Below are 20,050 nucleotides of genomic sequence, written 5' to 3'. Positions count from 1 at the left end.
AAAAGTTAAGATTGAGCCAAAAGCCCCAAGCTTATCTGAGCAGAGAAAAATATCTTATCTGACCTCTGTACTAGTAGCCCAGCAAAGGCAAGTCAGCAACGTCCCAACCCCCAAAAGCCCAAAACAGCAGAGCAAAACCCCGGCTCCTCCCGCCGCCGCCGCCGATGCCGAAGCCGGCGACCTCCGTCGCGTCGCTCCTCCCGAAGTTATGGCACCGCCGCTTTCTTCCCCCTTCCCTCGTCCCTCGCGCCCTTTCCTCCTCCTGTCCCCTCCTCACTACCCACTCGGCCCCACGCCGCCGCTCCCGGCTCTCCCCTTCCACGCACATCGCCCCCGCTGCCACAGTGTCAACCGCCGCGGCGGTCGAGGCCCCAACAACCACAGCGTAAGTCCGCACCCCCCCCCCCCCCCAACCCCACTCATATCCTTCTACGATTCCAGCAGCTGCTATTCCCAAGTGATACACTCTGGTGATATCCACAATCATGCAGATATCCAGTGTATGATCGGCTTCTGCCGTGCCCCTTGCAAGACGACCCTCCACGAATCGAGCACCTCGTAGCTCGGGAGGACGAGGTGGCAGCTGATTTCATCTCCAGGTCTCTCGGCCTTCCTCCTCTGTAAGCACCCTTCTCCCAATATGCTGTCTCTCGCTCTCTTACTAAATGGAATGAATTAGCTGATGCAAGAGTGAGTCATGAGTAACATTGTGGGTGTGAAGGTATGTTGCAGATCTTATCAAGTTTGGGGCTGTGTACTATGCCCTTGTTGCGCCACAGCCGCCCCCATACGCAGCTCCAGAGCATGTTAGGATCTTTAGGGAAGTGACCGATCCATCTGTTCTGCGCCGGAGGGCGTCCATTAAGGGGAAGACGGTGAGGGAAGCACAGAAGACATTTAGGGTGACGGATCCCAACCAGCTTCTTGAGGCCGGCACATATCTGAGGGTTCATGTGCACCCCAAACGGTTTCCGAGGTAAGATGTATTGCTTTTCTTTGTCATCAGCTGCGAACTCTTGCTATGGTGAATGAATGAGTCAGCTTTGAGTGCTTATGAGTATGTTCCTTACTCAATCCTGCCAGGTGTTATGAAATTGATTGGAAATCAAGGGTAATAGCAGTTGCTGATGACTACGTTGTCCTCAATAAACCAGCTGCAACCTCAGTATGCTTCTCGTTTCCTCCATTAGTTCATTTTTCCTATTTTTTTGGTGCTCGTGACTTAATGGCTCTAAACTTCTTAGTCCGCACATGTTGTAACATGGAATGTGTTTCTGCAACAGATTAGACGTCTACTTTGTTGAACATATTGTTCATTATCTATCTTTAATTTGATGCTGTTTAAATTGTTCATGAATATGATACCTATTATGTTAGGTTACTTAACAAAATAAAATTCACCTCAATTACAATGTGTCTGTATCACCAATGCAACATAGAATGCAGCCAGGAGCATGGGGCTATTCATGAAGCTAGAAATGGTCCAACCAGTCATTAGGTTGCAGTTGAACTTTACTAAGCTCAAATAATATCCTGCAAACTTTCAACTTTCAGGTGGGAGGAGCAACTGATAACATTGAGGAATCCTGTGCTGTGTTTACTTCACGTGCATTAGGGTTGGAAACACCGTTAATGACGACTCACCAAATTGACAACTGCTCTGAAGGCTGGTTCGTTTATCAATTTACTTATATAAACTTGTTATGATCAAATGTGGGAATTAAGTGACTAGTGCCTTTTTTTCTGACATTTTGCAGTGTAGTACTGTCTAAAACTAAAGAGTTCTGCTCAGTTTTCCATGGACTGATAAGGGTATGTTACTGCCTGACTGCAGTGCTGTGTACTTTTGGGTCTTGAATCTGTACTGGCAATGATACCCTTTTTTTGGCAACAGGAAAAACAGGTCAAAAAAGTGTATCTTGCGCTTACTACAGCACCTGTGTCTACAGGAACAATTACCCATTATATGCGTCCTGTTAATCGCGCTCCTAGATTAGTTTCAGAAGGTACTATTGAACTGAAAACTCGTTGCATCTTCAAGCATTGCATATGCATGGATGGGAAATACAATTTATTTTAGGTAAAATTGTGTACTCTCTTTATGATATGTGCACCTGCACCTTTGTTAAGTTGTGGTCATTTACTGAAAATAGTGAAATGTGAATGTTTACATACAAGTCCCGTCTATTCCTCCGTCAGTCATTTGAGCATTGCCTTGTTACTCTCTGTTCGGATGTTTAAACACTCTAGAAGGTACAAGTCCTTGACTGGCTAAATGCTGAATAGGCGCGTGGCTGAGCGCTCGCATAATAAGTTTCAAATAACTTTCTTGTTTTAGTCTGGTGGGCATTGGTTGTTACATTGAAATCTTTGTATCAATATATTAATGTTTTCTTCGTATTTAACCAGATCATATTGCAAAATGGTATCTCTGTCAAATGGAGGTGCTTGATTGTAAGAAGGTACCATGGCCAAGTTCTTTGACCAGGAAAGCTTACAATGTAAACGACTGTGGATGGCCCCAGCAAGAAGCTGCCTATGAATGTAAAATCAATCTCTTGACAGGGAAAACTCATCAGGTATCATGTAACTTTCTGTCAGACACACCATTAGCGGCTTGATTATTCCCCTTCTGGGTTTCTATAATAAAAAAAAAGTTTCTGAGCTAACAGCCTACCAGCTTGGTAAACATTAAAGCACAATCTGCTTATTTTTGCCAGTGCTTGTATTTTTAATTGAATGAACTATGCGTATGCCATTGTTTTGTTCAGTGCTTTAATCCTTTCCAGGAATGTGATTGCTTGCTTATAGTTATAGTACATCACATTATAGTCTAATTTGGAATTACATTGTGTTGCAGATAAGGGCACAGCTTGCTGCCATAGGCACTCCAATTATAGGGGATTCTGCATACATGACTGCCGCAATGGCAGCGAAGGCTAATCCAAGCATAAACCCATTCAGAAGGGAGAGGCTGAGTTACAATAGTGAAGAGGAGAAAGAAGCTGCCGTTGAAGCATGGATTGCTGCCCACGGCAAGGAACCAAAATCCGTAATTGGCCTGCAAGCATCAGAAATCTCATGGGATCATGAAGGTGAACACCACAGCTATAAGGCAGGGGTTCCGTGGTGGCGGCAGGATTCAGTGGAGTCTGACCTGGTATGATAAAAAAAATGGTATATGGGAATATCAACCATGTATTCTTTGAAGTAACAAAAGAGAAACAGATGTCCAAATTTACTGATAAACGATGGCATATGCCTCAATGCCTGGGGTGGGACTCATTGAGGCATCATGGGAGATTGGGAGGGGATGGTTGGCCACCAGCAACAGAAAACCTAACACGCCGAAAATGTTCAGGGGAATGTTTTAGTTTGAGTTAAATATACAGCAGCTCTTGAACTTGTCCCAAGGTGCTACTTAGGTCCACGAACTCGCAAAATCGAAATCTGGCACCTTGCGAAATCTGACATCCTGAACTTGTTAAGTTGTGCCACTTAGGTCCATACCCCTTCGAAATCTAATATGGCATGCCAACGTGGCGCCACATGGACGAACATATGCAAAAAAGCTCTTGAGTTTTATCTTCTTCTATATATGCATCCTCTCGTCTCTTTCTCCTTTCTCTCTCTCATCGGATGACTCCGGGCGGGCCCCGTGTGAGTGGCGAGCGCTGTGCGGCCGGGCGAGCGGCGCCAGCTTGGGGTGGCGGTGCCGGGAGAGGTGGTGGTGCCCCTGGCCATCGGGACGAACGAACCCCACCGGCGCAGCCCACTGGCGCTAGGGGTAGTGGTGACGGCACCTAGCCCCTGCGCTCGGTGCGGCTCGCCGACGACGAAGGAGGAGGAGGAGGCGGCCGGTGTGGAGGGGGCCCTAGCCACTGGGACGAGCGGCCCTCGCGCAACGGAGCCCACCCCTATGCCCGGCGCGGCCCTCTAACGGTGGAAGAGGAGGAGGAGGCGCCGGGTGCGGAGGGCCCCCTAGCCGTCGGGATGGGCGGCCCTTGCACCTGGTGTGGCTCGCCGGCAGCGGTGGAGGAGGAGGCGGTGGCGGCGGCTGAACCTAGATCTAGGATTCGGCCGGCCATGGAGAAGAGGGGTGGGGGAGGGAGGAGAGGGAGGGAGACGGGGTGGAGAGGGCCGCCGGCTCCGAGATGGCCACCAGCATGACCGGGGAAGGGCGGGAGAGGAAGATGGCGGGGCGAGGGGTTGGGAGAGAGAGGGTGGTGGCGACTAGGGGAGGAGGAGGGGAGGGCAGGAGGCGGCGACGGATTGGTGGCCGCCGACGTCGGAATGGCAGCCGACAGGCGGCTGTGGATGCTGGGGCCGGAGTGGCCGCCGGCGGTGGGAGTGGGGGAGCGGGGTGCGGGGCCGGCGGATATAGAGAGAGGAGAAAGAGGCGAGGAGGATGTAGATGTAGAAGAAGATAAAACTCAAGGGTTTTTTTGCATATGTTCGTCCATGTGGCGCCACGTTGGCGTGCCACATCAGATTTCGAAGGGGTATGGATCTAAGTGGCACAACTTAACAAGTTTAGAGTGCTAGATTTCGATTTTGTGAGTTTGTGGATCTAAGCGGCACTTCGGGACAGGTTCAAAGCCGTTGGTGTATTTAACTCCTTTAGTTTTACACACAGGATGAGACCGGCGGGTGCCGGGCCTGTTGCTGTTGAGTTGAAGTGCCGCATCTGTCACTGTTGACTGGTCCCCTTGTTGCGCACATTTTTATCGGATTTGGCTAGATGTAGTGTAGGTTTCTGTAGCTACTTTTGATATCATGCTCTGTGCTTTGTTCTGGCCTTCTGGAGTTCTGGGTACTTACCGTCCTACCCTGAGCAAGAATTGTACGCTGCCGCATGATTGAGCATAGAATGACTGGTTCCATTGCTAAGGAGAGATCACTCCGGTGCGGAAATTGTTGGGCTACGCAAGTGGCCCAAACTAAACATGGGCTCTACAGAACAAACGAAGCCCAATCTGAGCTGTAGCAGGTTGTCTGCTGCTCTCCGGTCTCCATGCGCTGTTGGAGCATTGCTTATTGGAGCGTCAAAAAGGTGAAAAACCAAGATGAGCTAATCTCCAAAAAAAAAAAACGATGAGCATGTTGCAGCTATAGAAGGACGGACGTCATGTGTGGGCAGCGCCGTGCTGATCGCTTGTGTTGCCACTTACAGCAACTCGTAGAGTCATAGCGACGCGACCGTGCTAGGTCGACAGCACGAAGGCACGCGAGCACACGGACCCGATCGGGCATATGGCCGTACTGAATTGTTCGGCCGGGAAGTAAAGGGAAGGACGCGAGATCCTCTATGAATTCCCTGGGCAAAAGGGGTCTGTCAGGCTCAGAATGTCAGTCGGCACGGGTACGATGATGTTATCGGGATCGGCAGACGTCGAAAAGCTGAGGCCGCTTTTTGCAGTTTGCTTTTGGGGCAGCGGTGGTGTCGTTTCGAAGTTTCGATGCTGAGCTGAGGTACACGCAAACGCGGAGGAGACAGGAGTCAGGAGAGGCGAGCTGCTCCGGCGGAGCACCGAGCACCGCACTCCACCTGGCCTCGGCATCCTCTCCGGGGTTTTAACGAACCCGTGTGCGGGAGCTTTGTTTCCCACACGGTGTTCGGCGGCGTTGGTGACTCTGGTGTTACGGTGTAGCCGTGTAGCGTAGGGGTGTGTGGTCTTTTTTTTGCCTTTTGGGGGAGCGAGACGACGCATGTGCTAGCCGTAGCGCGGTGCCGTCATCTCGTTGCGAACTTGCTAGGATCTCGTATGTGGTACTGTACTTTGGTACGGGTACTGGTTCTCCGCGTCTTTTTTTTGCCGGGGGCCTGGATCTAAGCACCACGGAAGCTCAAGAAAACCGGCTGCCTGCAGGCGATAATTCCCTCCTGCAGCGGTGGAGGAACGCCTAGAGCCAGTAGAAGCGGGCTGCAACCAAGGGTACTTGCAACGGTTTAGACAGCTATTGTCTGCAAGTATTTACCACATCATACGTAGATAATAAATAGGCAGTTAATATAATGAGTTGTCTATTATGCTGTCTGCAAATTATTTAATTTATGTTTGTACCTCATAAATCCTAATGATCAAGTATAATATGATCCTTGTATGATAAAGCATAACCGTGATAACCATGATAAAAATATTTGGCAAAGAAAAAAATGCAATAGCTGAATTTTGTATCACGAACACATGCAGCCGTGAACATGAGGCCTTGGTCTATGAACGTAGTCCAGCCATAGTTAGCATGAGCCTTATCCTCTTTCTCTTCACCATCCCGTCACCCTCAGCCTCTCATCATCCAACTCCAGAAGCTCTCATCTCTCCTGCCTGGCTGCCTGAACCAAAGGGTCATTGCAAGCTGGGAACCTGGGATGGGTTGGCCGGACTGCTCGGTGGCGGCAAGGGCGGCTCCAGGAGGAAACATTTATCTGGTAGGAGGGATTGCAAAGTGCAAACTAGAGCATCAGCGAGTTGTTCTGTTCGTGTTCCTTTTCTCTACAGATCTTTCTCGTTCCCTGGTTCTTTTTTCTCTGAATCTTTGTTGTCTGGCGCATGTATGTGTGAAGTGGATGCATGTGGAAAGGGAAGGCGGCCACTTCGATTGGAGACCGAGGCTCCACGGGCGGAAGCTTATCTTGTAGGCATCACGCGGCCGCCGATGGCAAGCGGCGCGACGCGAGCAGCTCGGTGGCTTACTCCCGACGCTAGCGGGTCGGTGAGCAGGGGAAGCAGATGCACGCGGGGATTAATTTTTGACGCCATCTCTGCTTCCTCGGTGCGTGCCGTAGCAGATCGGCCGGCGGTGTCATCTGGAGAAGACGGTGCGCACAATGCGCGTCGAGCCGTCTTCTTGTTATCGGAGCACGGACGGCAGACGACGGCTCGCTTCTCTTTCCTCACTAATTGCTGTATACGTCGGATGAATCTGTATATGTGGCAGTAAAAAGACGGCCGCCGTAAGTGCCATCTGATGAGACAACGTAAGAAGGGAGATGGATCGGATTAGTAATGATGTAGTACACATTTATAGCCATATTATATGAGTGGGCTATTACCTGGATTGGCTCAAGATGATATGGCAATAGCATATACCCAGCAATCGACTAAATTATTAGCCTGGCTCTAAAAAAAGACAGAACGACTTCTTTTTATAATTAAAGCATTCTTACGTGAGTGGAGTTCATACATGCACGAAACGACAAAACGCTCCTTACAAGTGTGTCAGAGCCTTACGCCGCAGTAGCTCCAAGTGTTCCTATATCACAAAAAGTTAGGAGTTCGTGTATATGTTGAGAGCAATCGGTGTATTGTTACTTTATATAAAAAAATACTCTATAAAATATTTAATAGGCCAAAAAGGATCTATAGAGCTCAAATACAATAGGGCTCATTCGATAGTGCTGGCTGTAGCAGCCAGTCAGACACCAGCTTAAGCAGCGGCTGCAACCAAACACCAACATGAACAACAGCTACAGCCAATCAATTGCTGCTTGGTAAGTTGTAGCCGAATGGCTGGCCGTACAACAATAGCTCAAGCAGCTGCAATAATCACAACCGGACATAGCCATAATTATGCCTAACAAATGATTGACCAATTTAGTTTGGGATCCTAACAGTGGTCATATTTCTCGGATTATTTACACACTGTATTTAAGTTCTTATTTTTAGAATGTTGGCTAGACTACGGCATGATGATGACAGGTATCCACAACATAGCATTTGAAAGACGAACTAGATTACATGGTTTTATATTGAAAATTTGTCTGGATTTAGATTAGAAGTTTCTAGCTGCCGATAATCTTTTTTTAATGTCGGGTCAATTTACTGTTTTTTTTCACTTGGAGTTGATTTTATGCAAGTACTGATGTTTGCTTGCACATGCCAATCTTTGGCTGTAACATGTTTTGTCCAATAATATCGTTGCTATAGTTTCCTTTTGGATACTAGGGGCATTGATAGGAGATGAATACATTGGGTCGCATTTCTTACTGGATATATCTAAATAAAGGGATCAGATTTGTTGCTATTATAATTTCTCTACCTATATTAGAAATCAGAGATACACATTTGATTAAGGTTAGAGGTGTATGCTCTATGATTTAGTGAATTCAACAATCATTTCACTCAATGCACTCAAATGAACCCAGAACATACTGCAAATCATGTCAAATCATATGGCATAACGTCACATCGGAATTTAAGAGAAGGAAAATCCTTGACACTTACCACTGGCAGAGTTTCATTGGACCAATCTTAGTGCACGGTTACCAAGAGTAAAAATTTAGTAACCGAGCTGATTGGTATTATAGGGATGAAACTTCTCTCATCATAATTACCCTACCAAATCAGCAATTCTGCTAACGTGGTATAGAAATCAATGCTGATCAAATTCTATAAAACCTCCACCGGACTAGCCTTATAATCAGAAAAAAAAAATGGAAGCATGGTACGGAGTAGATGGACCGGCCTGAGGGAAAAACCATTGGATGGGCCTAGCCCTTCCTCAAATGGCCACATCGGCATGCCTAACCCGGCAAAAAAACCTCTCCTCGAGAACCGCCCGCTTGACCACAGCCCTCCAGAAATTACGAGGCCGCGAGGCGCCAACGCAACGTCACGACACCCGCGAGGCTAGCAGTCACTGACACGCTACCCCACCTCGTTCCCGACCCCACACGCCATCCGGCGAAGGCCCTCGTGACACTGCGCCGCCGGGCGGCCCGCACCCACCCCGCCTACGCGTCGCTTACTGGTTGGCCCCACCAGCGAATTTAGGGGTGTCCAGAGACGGAGACGAGGCCCCGAAATACCACAAGCACCCCCCACGCGACCCAAACAAATACACAAACCAAAAGCCGAGAGCCAGAGAGAGAGAGAGAGAGAGGAAAAACTTATCTGCCCCTCTAATCGCCCTTACCCCCTTTGATAGATAACCACCCCCCCTTCTCTCTCTCTGCGCGCCGCCGCCGCCGCCGCCGCGCTGCGCCGCCGGGACCCCGTCACCGGCGATCGCCGCCGTCCAGCCCCCCTCCTCCCCCGCCTCCGATCCGAATCCTAGGCGAAAAATCGCGGAAAATACCGCAAAAAATCGCGGAAACTCGTCCGGTCCTTTTTGAATAAATCGCACGGGCGTTTCGCCCCTCCCCCTTGCCCACGCCCGCCGCCTCCCCCTGCCGGCCGCCGGCGACCGCGATCGCGCCACCCAATAAGCGCCCCGCGGCGGGCCAGGCCCGTCCCGTGCCGGTCCGAGCATTCGTCTCTGTCGCGGGGGCCGAGCGCGCGTCGTCCGCCTCCTCCTCCTCCTGCTCCTCTCGTCGGCCGCGGCACGAGGTGCGTCCCCTTGCCACCTCGCGGGTTTTTGTGGGCAGCCTTCGGTTCCAAGGCACGGGCGCGTCTGATGTGCGTCGGTTCGAGCGCTGCCCGCCCGATCCGCGCCGCCGGGGGCTCGATCTGGCCGCCGCCGGCGCCGATCTGTGCGGCGGCGCGCGAATCGGTCGGGATTTAGGGTTTCGGAATCCAATTCGAATTCTGCGCGCTCGAGGCTGCTCACCGCTGTATCACTGCTCCCGCTGCACGATTTTGTTTAGAGCTGGGCTGAGTCGCGTCCCCCACCTGAAGAGTTCAATCCATTTGGCATGGAAACGATCAACCCCTAACAGAAACACATGAAATTAATGCGATTCTATTTGGATTGCCCCCGTTTAGGGCATTACACGTTGATCACTAGCTACTCGAGTGGGGTTCTAAATTGACTTCGTCTCATAAACTGCAGGGAGTGATACAGAGGCTGCCAGAGGCATTCCATGTAATGCCATAATTTGTGATGGCATTCTTCAGCAACTCTGGAAGCAGGGCTGATTCGGGAGGGTACAACTTAAATGAGAAGGCTGATGATGAGGGCGCCTATGAGTCAGTCAGGGATGGGGATGTTGACTCGAACTCCAGGCAGTGGAACTTAAATGAGAAAGCAGAGGATGCCTACCACAGCGAACCAGAGCAGTGTGAAGCTGGCCAGCCAAGTCTGTACTCTTCTGACAACACATTCGGCCAGCATGCCCGGAGAGGTGGTGGTCCATGGGGTACAGATTTTCTCAAGGATTCCAGGTCTAATCAGACTTCTAAAGAAGTTCCGTCGAATAGGGGAATGGATGCTGCTAGCTCGCATGATGACATGGATGCTAGTGGAGAGGATGATGAACTGAACAGAGCAAATGGGGAGGTGCCTGCTGAGGAAATGCTTTCTGATGACTATTACGAGCAGGACGGAGAGGAGCAGATTGAATCGTTGCATCGTGGCGGGATGAAGCAGTCAAGCTGCTCCACTTCTGGTGGAGCAACAAAGTCTGCTTCACGGAAAAAGAAGAAGACTACAAAGTACAATGCTTATGCTGACGATGATGATGACGATGAGTATAATGATGATAATGCTGATGACGATGGCGCAGATGGTATATTCAAATCTCGTGTCTTGTGTTTAACAAAATAAATGCGTTATTGCTTTATTATCTGCATCTGTATATGTGCAGTTACAACCCGTTACTTATTGGCATTTTGTTTCTTCCTTATTTGTAGAAGATGATCCTGATGATGTGGATTTTGAGCCAGACAGTGAAACGGACAAGGCTGCTGATAAGGTCTTCCATTGACTTAATCCTCTGCAGGAAATGGCATATAACCGTAGCATGTTACATTTTCCACGTATTTAGCTACATCACCATCCTACTATTCTTGTTTAGTCAATGCTTGTCACAACTTTGTTTGAGATCTACATGCTGCTGCCGCCGTGTTATAAAAGTTTGCATGTATATCTTCATGAACGTGAGCCGGTGAGCATTAAAACTAGTGTCCTAGTTGAACTCCAAGTCTCCAACCTACATATAAAGGACTGATATGATAGAGTGAAGAACACAATTTATCACTTTAAGCATCAGCTATTTAATTTGGGGAAGTATATAGACAGAATGATAGTACATGGTATAAAGTACTACTTAGTAACCTATGCAAATAAGAATTCTTGTGAAGGATCAGAACCTTTGAAGGATATGCCTCTTTGTTATTCTTGATCAAGGTAATACAATACGCTAGACATGCCTTCTTGGGGCCTTTGCAACTGCATCAGCTGCAACAAATTCTGACTTCTGAGTCTTCTTATTTGGACATTTGGTTTCATTCTAATGTGTAATGCATTTCCTTGTGGGACCATACGGCTAAGCTTGTTACTCACTAGTCACTACTGCTGCAGCATTTTGGAGTGCCTATTTATTTGGACTATCTGCATACAAACTATGGATTTTTTTCTGCGTTTTCAACCTGAAATTAACCACAGTAGACCTATGTTTATATAAATATATGAATTATTTCACAGCTATGTTGTCTTTTGTTGTGAATTGCTGATTTTCCTATTGCCTCATTCAAAGAAACTCTACCAAGTTAATAATTTTATTAGAAGTATTTGAGGTACTGTAGACTTTTGCCTGATTGTTTCTCTCTGGAACACTTGACTTACAGGATAAGTTTATGGATAGTGAGAATTCTGATGGTGAAGATGATGATGAGCTTGAGCTCTCAGAGGATGAAGATGATGATTTTGCTGAGAATCGGAGGCAACCTAAACGACTCAAGGTTGTAGCAACTAAAACTTCCAAGGGAAGAAAGTTGCCCATGCAGGCTCAACGAAGGCGGGGGATGTCTCACACTGATGAAGAATATTCCTCAGGAAAAGAATCAGATGTTCCCAGCGATACTGATTTTGATCACAGATCAAAAAAACCTGACAGGGTGCATCAGAAACCTGTGGCCCGCAGTGAGGTTGCTCCGATCAATTCTCATAATGAGCTTCGAACTTCTGGAAGGAGGAGGACAGTGAAAAAGATCTCATATGCTGAAAGTGAAGAAAGTGACGATAGTGAGGAGAAGTCAACTAAACAACAAAAGGTGAGAAATCGATATTAACTATTAGTGAATAGTAGTACTTTTTGTCACTGAATAATCAGAACAGATAACTGGCTAGTTCTTTTGCGGTTTGCTTTGCCTTGCAACTCTGATTTTTGTCCCCAGGGGATGGGCATCACTTATTGTGCTCTGTTTGGTTGTAAAGAGAGCTCTGGCTATGTCGTAGGACTGCTCTTGTTGTTTCTCTGTATTTCCGTCGGTTGTTCAGTAGTTTCACTCTTGTTAAACACTATGTCTGGGTGATGAACCTTGTAATTCTGTTGCTTTTTTTTAAGTAATGAAATTTGCGCGTAGTTCCTGCTGTGGAAAAAAAACTTGCATACATATTCTAAATGTTGTCATTCAGACGATTTGCTTTGCCTGGCGCTCAATTTTATGTCGCTTCTTTGGAATAAAAAAAGATATTTGTCTTTTGAGTTTTTCTTTCTATTTATCTTCTACATATTACACTGTTATAATTGAAGTTACTGTCTTCTAATTGTGTCAAAGTTAATTCATATATATTATGCCTACCTTAACAAATTTTAATATATCTACCTCATGAAGGAGGAACCAGAAGAAGAAGATGGAGAAACAATTGAAAGAGTTCTTTGGCATCAACCCAAGGGTGTTGCAGAAGAGGCAATGAGGAATGACCAATCAGCTCAACCTACTGTTTCCAGCTTACCATCAGACTTCAATCAGCAGTGGGATGAACTAGAATTCTACATAAAATGGAAAGGGCAGTCTTACCTGCACTGCCAATGGAAGACATTATCAGAGCTCCAAAGTGTAAGTACTTATCTGAACTATATAAGTATATATAGAATATCTTACCGTTAGGTGTATGTGCTCAATTCTTTAATCTTGGTTCTTACTAAATCTGCTTTCATTTAACCTCTACACGACAGGTTAGTGGATATAAGAAGGTATTAAATTACACCAAAAGAGTTGCTGAGGAACAGAGGTATAAGAGGGCACTGTCACGCGAAGAGGTAAACCAGTGTTCCTTTACATTTCAAAAGACGTGTAACTCTTGGACCTGGATTAAAGCATGGTAACGTCTACATGCCAGCATCCAGAGGATGAATAGTAGCTCTATGATAGAACTTGGAAAGTGTAGAAGAAATGTTTATGCCTCTCTTTTTTGTTATCAAAGCTTCCTGATTTTGGTGCAGTAGTTATTTTGATGATGATGTTCAAAATTAAGTAATCTCTGCTGTTAATTAGTGATTTTGAGTGAATAAAAATTGCCTGCACTTGCACCATTTTTACCTAACCTTGTTGACATAATGGAAGCAATTTGATATGTTTCTCTGGTTATGCCAAGTTGCTAACATATTCATACCAGGTTGAGGTGCATGACGTGGGCAAGGAAATGGAGCTGGATCTTATTAAGCAATATAGTCAGGTTTTGTATTGAGTTTAATTTTAGACTATCGGTATACATTGTTCATTATCACGTCTGCATACTGTCTGACATTGAATCTTCAGGTTGAACGGATATTTGCTGATAGGGTCAGTAAAGCTGATGGAGATGATCTGGTTCCGGAATATTTAGTCAAATGGCAAGGACTTCCTTATGCAGAATCTACCTGGTAATTTTGTGGCATGGTATCCAGTTTCATGGCTATGTTTATTGTTTTGCACATGGATGGTCTTCCATGATAAACGCAATTGCTCTACCTTTGTTGGTTCAGAGTATGATTATACTGCATCTGTCTTGCATCCATATTATATTTTATCTGGTGGACTTTGTAGCTGCACAATCTCTTTTGTAGGAATGTGCTGTTACTGTTATTAGTATGTGTACTTACTGACCTTGTCTTTAATGCACTTCTTTAATGCACTGTTTCAGGGAAAAAGATACTGATATTGAATTTGCTCAAGATGCAATTGATGAATATAAGGTAAGGTACTCAGTAGCCGATATGAGCTTCTGTTTGTACGTATATTAGTGCATATAGCATAGTATGATAGGCATATAATGCCGTATCATGACTGGCTTCACACTAAATGGTAGGCCCGTGAAGCTGCCACAGCTATACTTGGGAAAACTGTTGATTTCCAAAGGAAGAAAAGCAAAGGTAACACATCCCTTCTCATTTTTTTGCCTACAAAATAGTTGATAGATAAGACAGATTAGTTTGGAAATTTCTCTTCTACACTATCTTGTTCCTTGTGTGTTGATTTACAACTTAATTTGCTGTAAACAAGTCCTCAATATGTATGGTACCTGATATGATGTTATTATATTAATTGATGCTCACCTCTCGTGAACCTACAATGTGCCTAAGGGAGTTAGGGTGATGGTTTGAATAAGGGTTTATACTTTGCTTATCTTTTTGTGTGTGTCCTTTAGGGGATTCAATGCTTTTTTTTTCTTGCACCAGTGGATCACTATTGTTCTCTTTAACCTAATCGAAGTTTACGTTTTTCAGCTAGTTTGAGGAGGCTTGATGACCAACCAGAATGGCTAAAAGGTGGTAAACTTCGTGATTATCAGCTTGAAGGACTAAACTTTCTCGTCAATGGGTATGCGAGATCAATATGAATGTACATATATGCACAACAGAATACAATTATTTTCTTTTACTGATTGATTGATTGGTGACAGGTGGAGAAACGACACTAATGTTATACTTGCTGATGAAATGGGTCTGGGAAAAACTATCCAATCCGTTTCCATGCTTGGCTTCCTTCATGTAAATTTCCTTTTTCTTTTTTGCTTCTTTCTTTACGATGAATGATATTATTATCCTTGTACTGATTACTAATATCTGACATTTATGTTGCAGAATGCTCAAGAAATTAATGGACCATTTCTTGTAGTTGTGCCACTGTCAACATTGTCGAATTGGGCAAAGGAATTTCGGAAGTGGCTGCCCAACATGAACGTTGTGATTTATGTTGGAAACCGTGCCAGCAGAGAGGTGAACCTATTAAATTAGTTCTCCATATGTTCCTTTTTGTATGCGATCTAGCTGCCATTATCTAATGTTGGCAACAGGAATTATAGCCTAAAGTCCTATGACATTGTTTTGCAAAATATAATATTTACTAGAAAATACCAATTATTGTTACTGATGGAAATTGACTTATTCACTGTTAGCACTAGTATTTCCTATCATAAGCATGAGAGACTGCCCTCCTTTATGAACATTTTGAACTGGCTAGTAACTTTAAATGTCAGCTTGCAAATTGTGAACTGTTAAGTTTGTCTGGCTTTTTTGTCCTGTTAAATTAAAAACTTAAATGTGCGAAAAAATACATGTTGGGAATATAAAAATGCTAGTACAATAATATAATGCATTATGGAATTTACCTGCACTATATTTTTATGAGAAATCAACAATATGTTGACTTGTGCTTTGTTTGCTGCTTTTCTTTAGGGTATGGAATTGCATTTTCTTGGCTTCTCGTTCTAATTCTGTTTACATGTGTGATGTTGGGTGGAACTACGAATGCGTAGTCTTAAATTAATACACCTTTTAAATTAGTTTTGTTCACATTAGTTGTGTCCTGAATTTTTTCTTGCAAACTATTTGCCACAGATGTGCCAGCAGTACGAATTTTTTTCAGACAAGAAGGGTGGACGGCATGTAAAATTCCACACGTTGATAACTACCTATGAGGTGATTCTGAAGGACAAAGCTGTTCTTTCCAAGATCAAATGGAACTATCTTATGGTTGATGAAGCCCACCGGTTGAAAAATTGTGAAGCATCACTGTATACGACACTTTTGGTACGGAACAATTTCTTAAGCATTATAGCTTCTGTATAACTGTTACTGGGATAAAGATTATACTAAATTTATATCGCTTCTACAGGAATTCAGTACTAAGAATAAGCTGCTTATCACTGGAACACCCTTACAGAACAGTGTTGAAGAGCTTTGGTACGCCTTTGTTTTATGTAGAACTGTAATAGTTACATTTTATATGGGTATTTTCAATTCATATGTAACTTGACACGACAATCTGTTACCATCTTGCCTATTTCATTTTTTTTTAAAATTTTCTTTCTTGTTTCTGAGCTGTTGTCTTTTGTAGGGCGTTACTTCATTTCCTTGATCCAGTCAAATTCAACAGCAAGGATAGTTTTGTTGAGAAATACAAAAATTTGAGTTCCTTCAATGAAACTGAGGTAGTGTTTCAAATGAAAGCTTTATCTTCTCTGGACAAACATCATATTGGTTTTTCACTGATGGAACTTCTATAACTTCATTTGCCCTGGTTTCTTATATAGCTTGCGAATCTGCACAAGGAATTGAGGCCTCATATTCTAAGGCGAGTTATAAAGGATGTTGAGAAGTCTTTACCTCCTAAAATTGAGCGGATTCTACGCGTCGAGATGTCACCCCTTCAGAAACAGTGAGTACTAGGGTCATTAGTGCATTTTATAATTCATTGAGGTTGATCTTTATTGTGTTCTATCTATTAGGTACTACAAGTGGATTTTGGAGCGGAATTTTCAGAATCTGAATAAAGGAGTCCGGGGCAATCAGGTTTTTGTTACATCTTGGCCATCTTCGTTCGATCAAGTTCTTTTGTTTTCTTAGTTCTCTGTGGTTTAGTTATTTTAGTGGGCACCTTTAGTTCTTCTGGTGTATCTACTGTCTCTTTCGTGAGAAACCGTTAGTCTTGTCGTGTCTTGATATATTGGAATTGAATGTATTTTGGCTGTCTCAGTACATATGCACAAGTTGATGGCTGAGCCAATCGAATCATTTTATGGCCATTTGTGCTTTTACATGTCCTAATCTACCAACACCATATAATTAATATGTTCAGCAACAATTGTTGTTAAGGCATATACTGATTTACACTTTCAAGGCAAAAGAACTGGACACCTCGTCTAGCTATATTATTTTATCTGACTGACTTGATCATGGCATATCCAGGTCTCACTTTTGAATATTGTTGTTGAATTGAAGAAATGCTGCAACCATCCATTCTTGTTCGAAAGTGCTGATCATGGTTATGGTGGAGATAGCATTGGTGATCGAAATAAAGTTGAACGCATTGTTATGAGTAGCGGGAAACTTGTTTTGTTGGACAAATTATTGGTGAGATTGCGGGAGACTAACCATCGCGTGCTTATATTCTCACAGGTTTGTATCTACATTTTTTTGCCACACATTATGGTTCGACAAATTTTACATAGTTGTAACATTTGTTAGCTTTGAATATGGCTGTCTAGAACCATCGTTACAGCACCATCTGTCTTGTACTGAAGTATGGCACACCTAAGAGAGAAAGCACGAATTGCGTGTCAACCTGCTGAAGACAACTTTGGAAGTCTTTGAGCTCTGTTCGTGGCAAAAACAGAAACTTAAGTTAGGTCTGGCCGGTTGCTAGAAAAGATCAACATTTATGATATAACAATGGAAAGTTGAAAGTAAAGCTAATTTAATGAATTGCTTGGTCCAAAATCGATATTTTTAGCTCTATGGTGATTTATGATAATGGTGAAGAGGCTTTGAGATGGTATACTTGATTGTACATATTTTCTAGAAAGTTCATGATGAGAAATTGCAAACCAAATAAAAATGCTTTAACAAACTCCATTTTGAAATAGAGGTCGAAAGATCTCAAGGGTAAAATTTATACTAGCATCCTGAAAGATTATAAATTTATCAACCTTAAATTATATGCAAGATGTGTATGAAACTGATGTAGTGATGTGTCTGGCATATGATGGCTGGTTTGTATGTAGGTTTATGTGCAGGGCAACACTCAGCCAATCCTGGTCTTGGAGAAAGCAACCTCAATGAATTTGTTTTGATATTTTAAGTTTTTCCATTGCACTGAATAGCTTTCATTTCTGCAGTTGTTCTCTTTGTGATTGGTAGATTTCTTTTAATAGAATCTTGGTCGTCACTCACTTGAAAGTTAAAACATTACCAGAACTGTTTTCTTATTGTGCTAACAGCATATATTGGAAAAAAAGAATATTATTGAAAGCATCTGCACCTCATATTCTTGATACCTTGCAGATGGTTAAGATGTTGGACATCCTTGCGGAATACCTCTCTCTTCGGGGATTCCAGTTTCAGAGGCTTGATGGTAGTACAAGAGCAGACCTTCGTCACCAAGCCATGGAACATTTCAATGCTCCTGGAAGTGATGATTTCTGTTTTCTTTTATCCACACGTGCCGGAGGTCTTGGTATTAATCTTGCAACAGCAGATACAGTGATAATTTTTGACTCAGATTGGAATCCTCAAAATGATCTGCAGGTCCTCTCTCTCTCTCTCTCTCTCTCTCTCTCTCTCTCTCTTGGAAGTGTATGTCTAGTTTATGAAGATTTTCTTATCTCTCCTATGTTTTTTTATGGTTCATTTCTTGCTAGGCAATGAGTAGGGCACATAGGATTGGCCAACAAGAGACTGTTAACATCTACCGCTTCGTCACGTGCAAAAGCGTCGAAGAGGATATATTGGAACGCGCAAAGAAAAAGATGGTTGTCAATAGTGCTTAGTTGATGTATTCTTTTAGTAGGATGATTGAACTGTTCTTTTTACCTATTTTTTCCCCTGTTACTAGGTTCTTGATCACTTGGTTATTCAGAAACTAAATGCTGAAGGCAGGCTTGAGAAGAAAGAATCCAAAAAGGGTGGCTCCATGTTCGACAAGGTAGATTTTGGTTTCAATTAATTGTTTACTTGTTTGTGGTTACTGTTTGGCATGAATTACCCTAGATATTTTTTTATTGGGTGGTTTACAAGATTCATTTGTGACTGTTATGTCCAATCTAACTCAGAAATTTCCAAGTTCCCTGCAAAGTTAAACTATCTACTGTAACTGTAAATTTATTATTCTATGCCTGTGAAATTCCTGTATTCCAGAAGGGGGGTTGGCCATAATTCAGCTGCTAGTTAAAACAAGCTGTAATATGTAGCTTAATAACTTTCGTTCAGCTTGTCAAAAATGATGAAAATTGAAGTGTATCATATTAATGTGCTTGTACCTCCTGCCTTATCGATACTAGCTGTACTCTTGTGAGAAAGAAAGAAAAAAAAGTGATACATCTAGTACTTTCTTGTTCTACCCTGTTTTACTTTTATGCTGTTGTACTATTCTGATGTAAAGCTGCACCAAATTGGCAGAATGAACTTTCAGCTATATTGAGGTTTGGGGCAGAGGAGTTGTTCAAAGAAGACAAGACAGATGAAGAAACCAAGAGAAACCTTGAAAGTTTGGACATTGATGAAATTCTTGAGAGAGCTGAGAAAGTCGAAACAAAGGGTGGTGAAGGGGAGGAAGGAAATGAGCTTCTTAGCGCTTTCAAGGCATGTGATTATGCTATACCCAAGTTACTATTGCTGACCAGGAACTATTCTGTATTAATTTTTTTTTTACATATTTTGGGTAGGTTGCTAACTTTTCCAGTGGCGAAGATGATGCCACATTCTGGAGTAGACTAATACAGCCAGATCCTGCAGATATGGTTCAGGTATGATTGGCTAGTGACTTTGCCCAGTGATTGTATCTGCTTTAGTTTTCTTTCTGTAAACTTTATCAGAGAGTAATACTGATGTTCTTCAGGAAACCTTGGCACCTCGTGCTGCACGAAGTAGAAAGAGCTATGTTGAAGATCCCCAACTCGACAAAAATAATAATAACAGGAAAAGGCGGGCAGTTGAGGCACAAGAAAAGCCGAGGAGGCGTTCTGGCAGAATAGTGGAAACAGTTGTCTCGTTACCATTGGTTGATGGGGCAGTTGCTCAAGTACGAGAGTGGTCTTTTGGCAATATTCCAAAGAAGGACGCTTCCCGTTTTGTACGAGCGGTAATATGCACCTTCTATCTATTTATTCGGTTCTGTTTTTTCAACTGTTGAATTGTACATTTTCTTATTACAATTTAATGTAAATTATATATGCAAAAACCTTGAAGCATGCTATCAGTACACCATTGAAGCGGTAATATGCAACTGTTGATCGTCTTAGGATTCTTTTACTGTATCATGTGCTTCACTTTGGTGAATAATGTGGTGATGTGCAACCAGCAAGGCACATTTGTATTCTTCTGCAATGTAATGACTTTAGCTGCTAAAACATGATTATAGAACAAATAACTACTCCCTCCGTTTCAAATTATAGGTTGTTTTGGCTT

At 43.7% G+C, this 20,050-nt stretch overlaps 2 protein-coding genes and 1 long non-coding RNA gene across 5 annotated transcripts in view; all 3 read left to right on the top strand.

The window, feature by feature from the left end:
• The first annotated feature begins 52 nt into the window (after positions 1–52).
• Positions 53–3,420, top strand: LOC101773442 (RNA pseudouridine synthase 6, chloroplastic). The gene is made up of 9 exons (XM_004958527.4): positions 53–385; positions 492–620; positions 722–976; positions 1,084–1,165; positions 1,555–1,670; positions 1,758–1,812; positions 1,895–2,006; positions 2,410–2,579; positions 2,861–3,420. The coding sequence occupies exons 1-9, from the start codon at positions 165–167 to the stop codon at positions 3,164–3,166; spliced, it is 1,446 nt and encodes a 481-aa protein (XP_004958584.1). The 5' UTR covers positions 53–164; the 3' UTR covers positions 3,167–3,420.
• A 2,843-nt stretch (positions 3,421–6,263) lies between these two features.
• LOC105913829 lies at positions 6,264–7,134 on the top strand. The gene is made up of 2 exons (XR_001163320.3): positions 6,264–6,430; positions 6,566–7,134. It is a non-coding gene; the product is annotated as an uncharacterized LOC105913829 (long non-coding RNA).
• A 1,751-nt stretch (positions 7,135–8,885) lies between these two features.
• Positions 8,886–20,050, top strand: part of LOC101771965 (protein CHROMATIN REMODELING 5) — a 14,640-nt gene continuing 3,475 nt past the window's right edge. For 2 of the 3 annotated variants that reach the window (XM_004958525.4, XM_004958523.4), the window contains exons 1-25: positions 8,886–9,329; positions 9,772–10,447; positions 10,572–10,633; positions 11,508–11,933; positions 12,498–12,722; positions 12,842–12,925; positions 13,282–13,341; positions 13,425–13,528; positions 13,789–13,840; positions 13,954–14,017; positions 14,372–14,465; positions 14,548–14,635; positions 14,729–14,863; positions 15,485–15,676; positions 15,762–15,829; positions 15,984–16,077; positions 16,180–16,304; positions 16,375–16,438; positions 16,835–17,044; positions 17,930–18,172; positions 18,286–18,396; positions 18,480–18,569; positions 19,043–19,225; positions 19,309–19,389; positions 19,482–19,724. In XM_004958525.4, the coding sequence (XP_004958582.1) occupies positions 9,823–10,447; positions 10,572–10,633; positions 11,508–11,933; positions 12,498–12,722; positions 12,842–12,925; positions 13,282–13,341; positions 13,425–13,528; positions 13,789–13,840; positions 13,954–14,017; positions 14,372–14,465; positions 14,548–14,635; positions 14,729–14,863; positions 15,485–15,676; positions 15,762–15,829; positions 15,984–16,077; positions 16,180–16,304; positions 16,375–16,438; positions 16,835–17,044; positions 17,930–18,172; positions 18,286–18,396; positions 18,480–18,569; positions 19,043–19,225; positions 19,309–19,389; positions 19,482–19,724 (3,723 nt within the window). In that variant the 5' untranslated portion in view covers positions 8,886–9,329; positions 9,772–9,822. The remainder of the gene's footprint in view (positions 9,330–9,771; positions 10,448–10,571; positions 10,634–11,507; positions 11,934–12,497; positions 12,723–12,841; positions 12,926–13,281; positions 13,342–13,424; positions 13,529–13,788; positions 13,841–13,953; positions 14,018–14,371; positions 14,466–14,547; positions 14,636–14,728; positions 14,864–15,484; positions 15,677–15,761; positions 15,830–15,983; positions 16,078–16,179; positions 16,305–16,374; positions 16,439–16,834; positions 17,045–17,929; positions 18,173–18,285; positions 18,397–18,479; positions 18,570–19,042; positions 19,226–19,308; positions 19,390–19,481; positions 19,725–20,050) is intronic. The other variant, XM_004958524.4, reaches the window with a different exon arrangement.

The sequence above is a fragment of the Setaria italica genome, chromosome II, assembly GCF_000263155.2.
Source record: "Setaria italica strain Yugu1 chromosome II, Setaria_italica_v2.0, whole genome shotgun sequence".
Taxonomy (NCBI): Eukaryota; Viridiplantae; Streptophyta; class Magnoliopsida; order Poales; family Poaceae; genus Setaria; species Setaria italica.
This window is presented reverse-complemented; position numbering and strand designations above follow the sequence as displayed.